Here is a 13,528-nt window from a genome sequence, read left to right as displayed (position 1 = left end):
TTTTTGTTTTTGTTTATTTGCAGCATTTTCTCTTTGATCTGGGAGTTCTGGGAGTTCCAATATTTCTAGGAGCCGTCTTATTGGGAACTCTTTTAGGAGATGATCAGTGGATTCCTTCAGTTTCTTACTTACCAACTGGTTTTATGCTATCAGGGAAGCTTTCCTTTATAATTTCTTGAATGATGATATTTAAGTCTCTTTTTGATCATGGTTTTCAGGTAATTCAGTAATTCTTAAATGATACCTCCTAGATATATTTTTCAGGTCAGTTGTTTTTCCAATAAGATATTTCACATTTTCTATTTTTAAAATTCTTTTGATTTGATTTCTTGATATCCCTTGAAATCATCAGCTTCCACTTGCCCAGTTTTTAATTTTTAAGAAATTATTTTCTTCACTGAGCTTTTATACCCTTTCTCTATAGGAAAATTCTATTCTGCTTTTTAAAATTTTATTTTTTGTTGTTCACTCGTGTCTGATTTTTTGTGACTCCATGGACTTTTCTATGGTATTTTCTTGACAAATATACTGAAATGGCTTGCTGTTTCCTTTTTCAATGTGTCCTTGTTTAATAAATGAAAAATTGGGGACAAATAAGGACTTAGTGTCTTGCTCAGGGTCACATAGTTAAGTGTCTGTGACAGGATTTGAATTCAGATCTTCCTGATTCTAAACCCAGTGGTCTACTCACTGCACCATTTAACCTCTTTTCAAAGAATTATTTTCTTCAGTGAATTTTTGTACTTCTTTTACTATACTATTAATTTTCTTTTCACAATTTTCTTGTATCACTTCTTTCCCTAATTTATTTTCTTTACTCTTCTAGGAGTTTAATTTGCATTTTTCTTTGTGGCTTCATGAGTAGTCATTTTCACATTGTAATCTTCTTCTAAATTTGTGTTCTATTTTTCCTGGCACCATAGTATCTTTTTATGATCAAATTATTTTATTGTTATTACTTACACATTTTTCCCCACCTATTTCCTGACTTTGAACTCTATGTTAGAGTTGGGCTCTGTTGCCCTGGGTGGTAAAAGAGAGGCACAGTCTCAAGATTTAGGTTTTTTCATGCTGTTGTTTTCAGAGTTAGTTCTGGGGATTTGAAGAGAGAAAAATAAGAGGCATCTATGTAAATGGACTTCTCAAGGAGTTTAGCAATAAATGGCAGAATGTTGGAAGTTAATAGGGATGAAAGGACCAAGTGAGAGTTTGAGGCTGGGGAAAACATGGATATATTTGTGGGCTGTAGGGAAGGAGCTAACAAATGGAAAGAGTGTATATCAGTGAGAAAAGGGGAATAACAGAGAAAGAAATCTGTTGGAGAGTGGATGAAATAAAATTTTGACATGAAGAGATATGAACCTTAGTAAGGAGTAAGGCCCAATCATCATGTGAGATGAAGGAAGAATGAGTGACAGAAGGGACCTAAGTGATGATAGATGAAGGAGGAAGGAAAAAAGAGGCATCAGAAAGCCTCATTTTTTTCCTGTAAAATATTAAATGAGGTTTTCAGTTGAGAAGATGAGAGGAGGGAGAGCATTTGAGAAGGGTTGAGGTTTGGGAGAGCTGGTTGTGAAGACTGGAAGAGTGAATTGATGCTGAACAGCAATGAGAAATCAGTATAACAAATTTTTAGGGGAATCACAACAATTGCATGACTTTTTCAACCTTTTTTCAGCAGCATAAGTGTTCAGCAGCATAAGGTATCGGACAGTGGGAATGATCCAAGGCTCAGACTTGGCAGGGAACAATGGGTAATATGATAAGTGGCCCAGGGACTAAGGAGAAGATGATGCTACAGATATGAATTGAGTCAAGATGGAGAAAATAGGAGAAAGTCACTAGTACAGGAGTGATGGTCTGGGAGGCACTTGATGAATGAAGGGACTGGAGGTCACAATATTGATGGAGACTAATGATTGATAAGAGAAGGCAGAAGGAGGCATGGAAAGCCAATAGATTATGATTAAATAAAAAGATTCAAGACCTCTTGAAAATGAAGGTGATGAATATTTGGGAGATGGCAAGATCAGGAGTATGACCATTTTTATGAGTGGCTAAAGTGAGGTAGGAGAAGGGAAAAGTAGTTCACAGGAAATAAACTGGTTGAGAAACAAGTAGTTATGGTGTTTGAGGGAAAGTCATTATGGATGCTGAAGTCCTTCACCGTGAAGGCAGGAGTTGGATGGGAGAGAAAAATTGTGAGCCAGGCCTGAAACAACTGAAGAATGACATAGAGTTCTACAGAGACTAGAATTTTGATTTGTTGGTAAATATGGATTACACAAATCTTAAAAAGAGAGGTTACAATGTTTCCCATTTTTTTCCTCTCAAAAGAGAGGAGACAGTGTAACAAGAGATAGAACTCCTGTTTCCCACTAATTTTCCTCCCTTTATTCTTTCGGGGGCCAAGTGCGCCTAGAGATAGACCTGCATAGCAGGAGTCAGAAGTCTCACTCCCCACTATTTTTCTTTTTCCTCTTCCATCAGTTTCCATTCCAGGGGCTATATGTAACAGGAGATAGAGGGAGAGTGATCATTCCTCTTCTTACCTGAGGCTGGAGATCAGGTAGGAGCAAAAGGAAGTAGAAGTCTCACATACAGAGGGAGATGAAAGTGACTCCAAAATTCCACAAGAAATCAGTTATCAGAACTGAGAATCTAGAATTTTATTGTCTCTTTCTAACACACTGAAAATCATATCATTCCTACACAACAATTGAGAGAAGGTCCCATGGATGTGACAATAATAATGGATAACAAAGAAAAAGCAAAACTATTCAAGTTTATTTTAATTTTGTTTTCTCTTTAATTATAACAAAATAGTTAATAGAAAGTTGAAAGTTATCTGTTAGAGGTTAATAGTAAGGAGATAATAAGAGAACACATAACAGTTCTAGCTGAATTCAAATGACCACCAGGTCCATATGAACTAGTTTTGAAATCACAAAGACAACATATATTACATTTCCATTTTCAAATGTTATTATGATACATGGCACAGTACTCTTTTAAAACATGGTTTTCCTTTTCCTTTTTCCTTATTAGGCGAACTCTAAGGAATCAAATAATAGTCATGTTGAGACTGTCACACCTAATTGCCAGACATTAACTTTAGAATTTTTTTGAGGAAAAACTAGTGAATCAGTCAAGTTAATGAGAGACAGCCATAGTAAGATAGACAAAGCAGCAATTTAAAGTTAGAAAACATGAATTTTTCCTCTTACTGACAAGTCAACTTTTCTATAGCTGAGTTTCTACACCTACAAAATGAGGATAATTATACTTTTATATCTCACAGGGTCATTGTGAGGATCAAATGAAATATTATAGATTATAAATATAATCTATATATTATAGATATCTACAATATATACATGCATATATATAATATAGAGTACTACCTAATATATGCTGATAATAGCAAGAAAATCAAAAAATTCTGAATGATCTAAAATGTTTTCCAATCTTATTCCAATCTAAAAATGTAATAATACTCACTTCATTATTGATACTTACAAAAAGAATAGGATTCCTGTGTTTGCTAGAGCATAGGAAAGTCCTAAAATTCCACTGCCCAAAATGGAGTTGGCTAGATTAAAAATAGACATGCCAATTGAGGAAGTTCCTTCCAGCTGCATAAAGGGAAAAAAAAAAACAGTAAGAAGCCAAATAAATAACACATTTTACAATACAACATGAACACAAAAGATCATTTGAGGCAGGAGTTTATTTTGCACTATATTTAAAAAAACAATACTTGTGATATAAAGCATAGGCTAATACAATGGACAATGGAATAAATATGGATTTGAAAGATAATAGTGTAAAATAGTGGATATGAAGTCAGGAATCGTGTCTCCATTTCTGAGCAAGTTAGTTTCTCTGAGCTGCTTTTTCATATGTAAAATAAAGATAATAATAACAACTACTCTTTGGTAAGATACAATAAGATAATAAAGCACTCTACAAACCACAAACTAATATGTAAATATTAACTATTTTTATTACTCAGAGGATTGTTATAAGCAGGAGTTCTCAAACTATGGCCCTGCTGGCCAGATGCAGCCTGCTGAGGACGTTTTATGTGGCCCTTTGGGTTATGGCAAATGGGCTGAGGGGCAGAGAGAGAGAGTGAGCTTTTGTTTTTACTATAGTCCGGCCCTCCAACAGTCTGAGGGACAGTGAACTGGCCCCCTATTTAAAAAGTTTGAGGACCACTGGTAAGGGTTAAATGAAATAACGTGTATAAATTGCTTTAAATACCTTAACATACTATAAAAATATGAGTTGTTATCTAAGAAAAAGAAGGAAGAGGAAGGAAGGAAGGAAGGAAGGAAGGAAGGAAGGAAGGAAGGAAGGAAGGAAGGAAGGAAGGAAGGAAGGAAGGAAGGAAGGAAAACAGGAAGGAAAACAGGAAAGGAAGAAAAGTAAAGAAGGCAGAAAGAAGGAAGAGAGGGAGGGAAGAAGGAAAGAATGGAATGAAGGAAGGAAAAAAGGAAGGAGGGAAGGAAGGGAGGAAAGGAATAAAGAAAAAAAGAAGGAAGGAAGGAAGGAAGGTAGGCCTTTTAGGGGAATCACAACAATTGCATGACTTTTTCAACTTTTTCAGCAGCATATGTGTTAAGAGCATTCCTGATGTCAGGAATGTTATGTAGTCCCCTGTGCTGTTGGGATAAAGTAATTCATGGTCAGTGGATGACTGATGTTTTTCCCTTATCTAGTTGCAAAGATTTGGCGAGGTTAAGTGTATAGCCAATAGCTGTGTTGGGTGACTCATTCTTCCCCAAATGTTGATGGGTTGTAACATACCCTGTACTAGTTAAGGTTCTATACAGAAGCAGCAACTTTGACCATTGCCATGTGGAGACTGTTCTTTGATAGAGAGCCTATATAATGGCTTAAACTAATAATAGTCCAGCCTTTTCAGAACACTATTTGCAAAACAGGTCAGTAAATTTAGAGAGATTTACACAGTTGGAGTTTCACATGCTCTTATTATCCCTAGAGGGTGCTTGTGAAATTTGTGAATTTGTGAATTTAGATAAGGGAATTGTAAGAATTGTGTGGATCAAGCTGACATAACTCTTGTAAAACTGATTCTACATTGAGACCTGAGTTTTATTCTGTAAATTCCACTTGTTTGTCAGTCCTGGGAATTGAGTGACATCCTGTTCCATATCCAGAAAAGTCCTCCTACTCACTCTCACCCCTTCCAACTCTTGAAACTCATTCATTTTCCTCTCAGCCCAGAAAATCCCTAATCATTCTTCCAAGAAATCAGATCACCCAATTTTGTCTCCTCATTGATATCCTGTTAATAATTTTCTTTTAATGCATAAGAGGGGTACTTAGGTGGTATTATGTATAGAGCACGGGGCCTGAAGTCAGGAAAGTCTGAGTTCAAAGCCAGATTCAGATACCTGTTAGCTGTGTGAACTAATATGTCTTTTAACCACTCTTTGCCTCAGCTCCTCATTGTTAAAATGGGGACCCATTGGAGAAGGAAATGGAAAACCATTCCACTATCAAGAAAAGTGTCAAAATCTAACAATATAACTAATAGGCATGAATCCTAAGAGTGACTTAAAAAAAGAGAGAGAAAAAGGATCAATATATATGTACTAAAATTTAGCAGCTCTCTTCTGAGGGCAAAAAAATGAGAAGTTACCCATCATTTGGCTAAATAAATTGTAGTATGTGATTGTGATGGAATATTATTGTTATGTGGAAAATGATGAGCAGAATACTCTCAGAAAAACCTGTAAAGTCCTCCATTAACTCAAGCGAGGTGAAATACACTGTGTACAAAATAATAGCAATATTCTGGGATGACCAGCTGTGAATGACTTTGCTATTCTCAGCAGTAAGTACAAAAATCCACAACTACTCTGAGAAACTTATGATGAAAAATTTTATCCATATACAAAGAAGGAACTGATTATATCTGAATATATATTGAAGTGCTCTCTCTTTCTCTCTCTCTTTACACACCTCCCCACACACACATACTGTTTTGCTTGATGGTTTTTTTTTGGGGGGGTGGGAGAGCTATGTTTTCTTTCACAACATGACTTTTATGGAAATGTTTTGCATAATGTCACATGTGGTATCTTAATGGGATATGGGGTGAGAATAATTAGAGACTATGGAACTCAAAAGTTTTAAGAACAAATGTAAAAAACTGTTTTAAATATAACTGGGGGAAAATATTAAATAAATAAATTTTTCAACAAAGGAAGGAAAGTACCACAAAAGTCAAATATGACTGAACAATTGAACAATAATGCATGTCTCCTCCTGTATTTGGGGTCTAATATCAAGCTGAGGAGGCTTGGTTCCAATTTGTTATGTAATTGGTATGCATTATTTAATAGACAATGATGGGAATGGGGGAAGTGATTAGGAACTAGGAATGTCTTTTGGAAAGGTAAAATAGAACTTTCAAAACTTAATATAACAGAATTTATTATTTAAATAAACCAGAATCAATGTAACCAAAGAAAATAAGGAAAAAAGCATACATTTGCAAGCTCTTAGAAACCCCCCAAAGTAACAATATTACAATTAATTGAAGTTATATAAAATTATATACTAACTTGCAAAGGATAAATTCTATGGAATAAAGATTAGTTTGGGATATGATGAGTAAATTCAGGGCTCTACAAGGAATACACCCATGGAAGTTTTAAAATCTTGAATTCCAAAGCAAGGAATTGGGGAATTTGATGCTGCCACTTGGAATCTCTCCTTTTCTTTCACTCTAGGTTCTCCATTGGAGAAGGAAATGACAAACCACTTCAATATCTTTGCCAAGAAAACCCTCCCAGACAGTTCTGATCATGACTGAATGGATAACCACAATTAATTGTGGCATCAAGTGCAAAAAAAAAAAAAGCTAGAAAATTTCATGGATCAGAGAAAACTAAGTTACATTCCAGTCTCAAGAACTTATTAGCTGTGTGACCCTAAGCAAATGATTTTATCTCTATTTACCTCAGTTTTCTGATCAGTAGAGAGGAAAATGATACCCATTTTCTAGGATTGTTGTGAGGATCAAAGTTGAATAGTGATTGTGAAGTGATTGGGAGATGATAAATTAAGTATATTAATTGATTGATACTGTAACTGCTGAATTTATATAAGGATGTAAGAGTGAAAATATTGTCATTTTAATCATTAATCATTTAATCAAATTAATTTAATAAATATAATCATTTTAATCATAATAATTAATCATTTGTGATAAATGACATAGGGACAATATCTTCCTATTATTGTTGTCCTTTGTACATGAAGAGGACTAAAATGACTTGATGTTGGAGTCAATGTATGACGTGTCTGACTGTGCCTGATCAGACCCAATATGAACTTAGAAAGCTCTACTACAAATCAGGCACAAATAGTCCCTATTAACATTTGGAGAAGCGAGGTCTCTAAATTTTCCCATTTCATTTTTTTTGAGCTGCTGCCTTTCTGCTTTGCTTATAGAGCACAGCATCTTTTGTGATGAGGGCATGCCTATTGGATGGTGCTATTTCAGTGCCTCCCATGTCTCATAGTCAATGCAAAAATTCTTCAGAGAGCCTGTGAGTGTCTGACCATGAGTTCTCTGTAAAATAGTCTTTTGGGCAAATGTTTGTTTTGCCTTAGAATAATGTGGCCAGTTCAGTGGAGTTTGAATGCTGTGGATAAGTATACTTTCCAGGGATATACACCCAGATGATAAGGCTCTAAAAAGTGTAAGAAAGAAGAGGTATTATGATTATCTATCAAACTACAGAGTCATTGTGCTGAACTTGTGGTATGTCTGTGAAATAAAGACAATCTACCAATGCCATGTCAGAAAAAATAAACTGCTTCCATTTGAATGTCTTAGGAAGAATCTGAAGATCAGCTGACAAGAAAAGGTAATGGAGATTTGAGGTCCTTTCTTGAGCTAAAATACTAAGAATTCAAATTGTCCTGCAGAGAGCATAACTCCAATGGATTAGCTACATTGTTTGAAATCCAAACATATGTTTGTCTAAAAGATTATATCCTTCTAAGGGAAGCAGAAGAATTAGTTTTCTTAAGAATAAAGTAAATATGTGATGTAAAAGTTTTCTAATTAAATGGAATAGTAAACTTTGGAAAAGTAACAGGATTAGACTGTTTTCTCTGAGAACTACATATATTTGGATGGACTTCCAAATGAATTTAGTAAGGAAATTCAGACTTTGAGTATGATTTAGTAATAAGCTTTCACAATTGGATTAAGGATTTTATATATAAAATTGTAATTGTAAAAAAAAGTGAAATTATTTTCCAATTTTAAAGTATCTGATATTTTTAGAAAACAGCAGTGTTCATCAGATTATTTAATCTTCTATTCTGGTTTAGATTCTGTCAATTGTTTTCTTTTAATACATAAACATCTCTTTTTCTTTGTATTTAAGGTCCAGTACCAAGTTGAAGAGGCCTGGTTATGATTTGTTACACAATTAGTATGCATTGCTTAATAAACTGATATGCTCAAAACCTTGACCCTTTTTTTCAGTTATTTCAAATTTCATTTGTCACATAGACACCTTGAGGTGGCCAGACTATGGGAGATATATCATACATGAGTCTGGATGGTCCCCACTTGTACCTGGACAGAATGCTGTGCTCACTAGTTAAGAAAGGTCAGTTCAGATATCACTGAGTAACTCCATGTACCCAAGAATGAGATAGAGAAAGGGACACAATTGTGAGGGCTGATTTATCAGTGTTTGGGATCTTGGAAAGACAGCACCTAGGCCAGACTGATGGGGCTTAGGTCCTGACTCTGGGTTCTAGATGGTTCTTTGGCCCACATCTGGGGACTTCTGCATTGGTTAAAGCTTCTAGAGTTTCTGGGGTGGGGGTCTTCCTGAGGAATTTCCCAATTGGCCACTGTACCACTGTACCCTAAATTGCTATACCTGATCTTGATCCCTCAACAACCGTGTCTTTTTCTGCATCTCCTGCTGCACCTCCTTCTGCTGCTCCTGCTCTGCCTGCTGCCCTCCAGCCCCCTCCTGCACCTCTGGCATCTCCTCCGACACCCTCGACACCTCCTGCACCTAATGTAAAAGAAAGAAGAAAGTCAGGGGATTTCTTTCCAGCTGGTACTGAGAACAAACAAGAAATTAAAAAGATGGTGGCTAGAAGAAGAGCCTAGTATAAAGGCAGGGAGGGTGTCTCAGGGGCCTTTGAATAGGGCAGAAGGAATATATTGGATGGCTTCTCTTTCCCAGCCAGTGGTGGTGTATTTTACCAGGAGTCATTGCCCCCTGGATCATAAGTTCATTGGTTGTTAGTGGACTACAAGTAATATATACAGATTTATGAGTCTATCAGTGCTTTGTACCATCAGTGAAAACGTTTCTTTGGCGTTCTCTGTGTTGCTTGCTGCCTTATTTAAGGTTGAGGTACATACTTGAATTTCCTTCTGGTAAAGGCTCAGTGCCCCTGGTTGGAGCTGATGCTACCATCTTGGGTGAAGGGATTTCTTAGTGTGATGAATTCCTTCATCTCCCCCTCCTTCCCAGACCACAGTTTGGTAATTTCCAGGAGAGGTGAGGGCAGAGTCTGGGGGTGATGGTGAATCATGCCATGAGTGCTCAGGCACAGAATGTGGTGTCCTGAGATGGTCTGGCTACTGGTACTGAGAATGTTTCCTTTTCTCTGTGGTTAGAGGATTCCATGACACAAAGACTTTTTTGTCTGCCCCTCACATTGATTCACCCTCCTGTTCTCTAGTCCCTGACCACTACAAGGGGGAAGCAGTAGAGATTCCCCTTAAAGGGGGGGTGGTTGGAAGGTCTAGGATTCCCTTGGGGGTATCGGACTTGCTCTGAAGAATGAGACAAGGACAAGGAGGGGCTAAGTAGTAGGGTTGTACTGGGGACTAAAAGATCCACGGGTGGGGAAGGCCTGCCATTGTGTAGAATGCTTCAGGCATCTGTACCCATATGAGTTCCAATTTCCCTCTTTGGTGGGAGCAGATAAATTGTCTTCAAAACCCAGAAATGCTTTCTGGATGTTGAACTCCCTTAACGTTAGTGGGAGCTTTGTGAGAGAGTAGCTAATCTCAAATCAGAACAGAGATGTCCCTGTTCTTATAAATCCATATTTACCCTAAAATTTCACACACTGTGAGGGAGTTTATGTTTTATGGGAGCTATTGGACAACCATGACTGACTAGGAATTTGACTTTAGCTGTGAGATAGGCTTGGACAGAGACAGGAGTAGAGTCTCTGACCATGTAGTGTCATTTATGGATCCCTCAGGTCCCAAGATGTCATCTGAATCCCACAGACCATGGGCAATAGTGGGACTATTCAGATATCCCATGGGTAGCCTGGTGAAAATATATTATGTTTCCTCAAATAGGAGTCTGAAGATATGGTCACAGAATAAAACATATTGGCTAAGTCAAGTACTGCAAAACAAAAGTGGTTGAGGGATTGAATGTCTTCTCTCACCTCTATAATATTAGATAGTAAGGCTTTAATCAGCAAAACGACTTTATTCAAATTCCTATAGTTCATACTCAGTCTCCATTCATCTTTGCCTGACTAGTGAGTTGAAGGAGAGCAATCACATCTTCAATGACTAAATCCTTTATAATGAAATGTAGGTATTCTATCCCTTGCCTAAGCTTAAACTGTGGGATTTACTAATTCTCATAGAGAAGGGTAATAATGTTATCTCCCACTTAGCCTTTCTTATCATCAGTGCTATTAGTTTGGTCCAAGTGTCCCACTGATGTCCTAGGACATCCTTGCCAATTTTGCACAAAGGGGTGGAATGTTCAGGGACTATAATTATTGGGACCTGTCTACTCTGATTTCAATCTCAATTGATTTCAACCTGATTTCAGTCTCAATATGGATAGGTTCACATTAGCAAGAAGAGATGGGACATTTTTTTCTTACCTCGTCTCTGATGCTGGATAAGCTAATAGATAGGGGCTTATGGGTAACTTACTACTACTGAATGGGGACAATGGGATCACTGAGTCAGTGTAACTTTCCTTTTGGTCCTTTTTGACAGGCTGGTGAATTCTGTAGACTCCTTCTCAGAATAATGTTTTTAAATGCAAAAATTAAAATGCACATGATTTCAAAGGGAAAAAAAATAACATTGTGAATCTCATAAGGAGGTGATTGTCATGAAGGGGCCCAGTGTCCAGCTGTCAGGGTTCTATAGGGTCTTCAGAAGACTTTGCCATTCACACTTTGCCAGAGTCCAATAGCCTCTGGAAGTATTAGAAAGCATTAGGACTAAATCTTTAAGGGCCTGGATTTCTTTAGAGGCTGCCCAGTTAGACGAGCCCAATTCCTTTGCTCTCCATCACGAGGTACAATACATTGCAAGATGCTGATCCTTTAATTCTTAGCTTCGAGCATCCTTTACATACCTTTTGCCAGGCTCAGTTTGGGACTTGGGCCACAGGTCAGTGATCAGTGTTATCTGTTATTATTATTACACTTACTTTTGCCTTGTCTGTGACCCTCATTCCTTTCAATGGCAAATACCTGAGTCTCAGTCTGACTTTGGCATCTCCCAACAAGGTCCAGCATATCTAACAGAGTCTCAGTTCCTGCCATCACAGGAAGGAGGATGACAGCTCCTTTCAGGAACACAGCTTTGCTTTCCTCATCTAGTTGGATATCTTTTAGTCTCTTCCAAGACTTCTTCAAATAAGGTACAAAGTATTATGATAAACCACTACAGAGTGCCCATCCATGACCTGATTTAAAGCTTGGCCTTCCTTTAAAATAATCCACTGGTTCTGTATTTTAGTTGTGTTAGACAATAAAGAAGGATGTGCAATATTCCACAATCCAGAAAACCCACAAGAGAAATTATAAAGAGAGATTATTCCCTCTGGACATCAGTATAATTATTTTCATAAGTTCCCCAGGGTTTTTAGGTAGCCACTCAGTCATTCTGCATCTCTACATATAGAAGCTAATTGTTTTATTTCTCTGGTTTTCAGAATAAAGCCCATACTGGTTTGTATCTCAAGCTAATTTCACCATGAAATTCCAATCCAACATCTTCCTTTCCTAGCTGTCTTTTTAATGGTGAGAGGAAAAGTTTGGTCCAGGTGCTGGGAGGTTGGATACCTTACTTCTTCAGTTTTCTTCATCGGCTTCCTTGTCTTCCTAAAAGGGGGAAAAGGGAGCAGGGAGGACAGAGTAAAGGTAGATATTCAGCTTACCTCTCCAGAAGACATTTTCCTTTATAATTCTTTATAATTGTGACAAGAAGTTGTTAGGAAATGCAATCACAATCATTCAGCAATCTCAATAAGTGTCCAGAACTGACAAATACTTCAGGGTCCCAGCGAGTGTGAGGATAAGGGATTCCTCGGACAAAACTTGTCCAATTTATGAACGAAACTCAGACTAGGACAGTCTAGGAATTCAGCAGACACCAGAATCCACCAGACTAGGAAAATAACTCCAGTAAGAACAATAGTAAATACAGGACCATGATGCTCCAAGCCATCTTCCTTGCCTCTGAATCATATAGTAGCTATATTGGTTGCCAGGGTACACAGTAACCAGGAAGGAGATACACACAGTTCTTAGAATAGTTCAAGACTATGGAGTGAGAGGGGGTGGTCTTCTGTTGGTGGCTCTCTATTTCCCTAATGTCTCCTGAAGACGTGTGGCTTGTACTTATATATTCCCTAAAACTACCTCACAAAGGCTTATTCTTGCCCATGATAGGTTATTCCCAGTATTGCTAGCACTGGGGAGATGCTAACTAATCCACCTGTGACTATGCTTCGAGGAAGAAATATCTTGCCTTTCTCAACCAGTCAAAAAATAGCTTACCACTCAAGACACATGTTGTTGTTGTTCAATTGTGATTCCAATTGGAGTGGTTTTTTTTGGCAAAGATGATAGGGGTTGAGGTCCCTTTACGATTCCTTTCTAATTGCCCAACCCCCATGGCTGACCTTGATTCATAAATCCTGGTCAAAAGCACCCTTTTGAATATCTGGGCCCAACCCCCACTATCTGCTCAGCTTCCCCCAGCCCCCTCATCGGATCTGAGTTAACTGAAAAGCCCGCCAAGAACTTGGGGTACCACCCATTTCCTTTTAGGTATAAAAAAGCTAAGCTGGAGCTCTCTCTTTGCAGGAGCCCTTCCTCCCAACACATGGTATCCTTCCGGCCACGTAAGGGTTCCTGCCCACCCAGCGGCCACCTCTGGCCCTGGCGTCTTTCTAACTGAGCTTTACTTCCAAATTTCTACAATAAACCTTATATATCAATCTAGGTTTTTCGGCCTGTAAATTCATTTACAGGGGACACTGCGCCTCATGGGATCTTTGTGCCGAGAAATGGGGTTCCCCCTTTCCTTTCCCTCATTAAACATACTGAAGGAGTTTGCCATATCCTTCTCCAGCTCATTTTTCAGATAAGGAAACTGAGGCAAATAAGAAAAGTACATTGCCCAGGATCATACAGATAGTAAGTAAATGAGGCCGGATTTGAATTT

General features: G+C 37.8%; 1 protein-coding gene across 1 annotated transcript in view; it reads right to left on the bottom strand.

Annotated features, from left to right (window-relative positions):
• The window catches only part of LOC141543747 (sodium-coupled neutral amino acid symporter 1-like), a 72,452-nt gene extending 59,773 nt beyond the window's left edge, over positions 1–12,679 (bottom strand). Inside the window, exons 1-3 of the mRNA XM_074269451.1 lie at positions 12,237–12,679; positions 8,946–9,086; positions 3,520–3,635 (exon numbers count right to left, since the gene is read on the bottom strand). Of these exons, the coding sequence (XP_074125552.1) occupies positions 3,520–3,635; positions 8,946–9,086; positions 12,237–12,251 (272 nt within the window). The 5' untranslated portion in view covers positions 12,252–12,679. The remainder of the gene's footprint in view (positions 1–3,519; positions 3,636–8,945; positions 9,087–12,236) is intronic.
• Between the last annotated feature and the right edge of the window lie 849 nt (positions 12,680–13,528).

This window comes from Sminthopsis crassicaudata, chromosome 5 (genome assembly GCF_048593235.1).
Source record: "Sminthopsis crassicaudata isolate SCR6 chromosome 5, ASM4859323v1, whole genome shotgun sequence".
NCBI lineage: Eukaryota > Metazoa > Chordata > Mammalia > Dasyuromorphia > Dasyuridae > Sminthopsis > Sminthopsis crassicaudata.
This window is presented reverse-complemented; position numbering and strand designations above follow the sequence as displayed.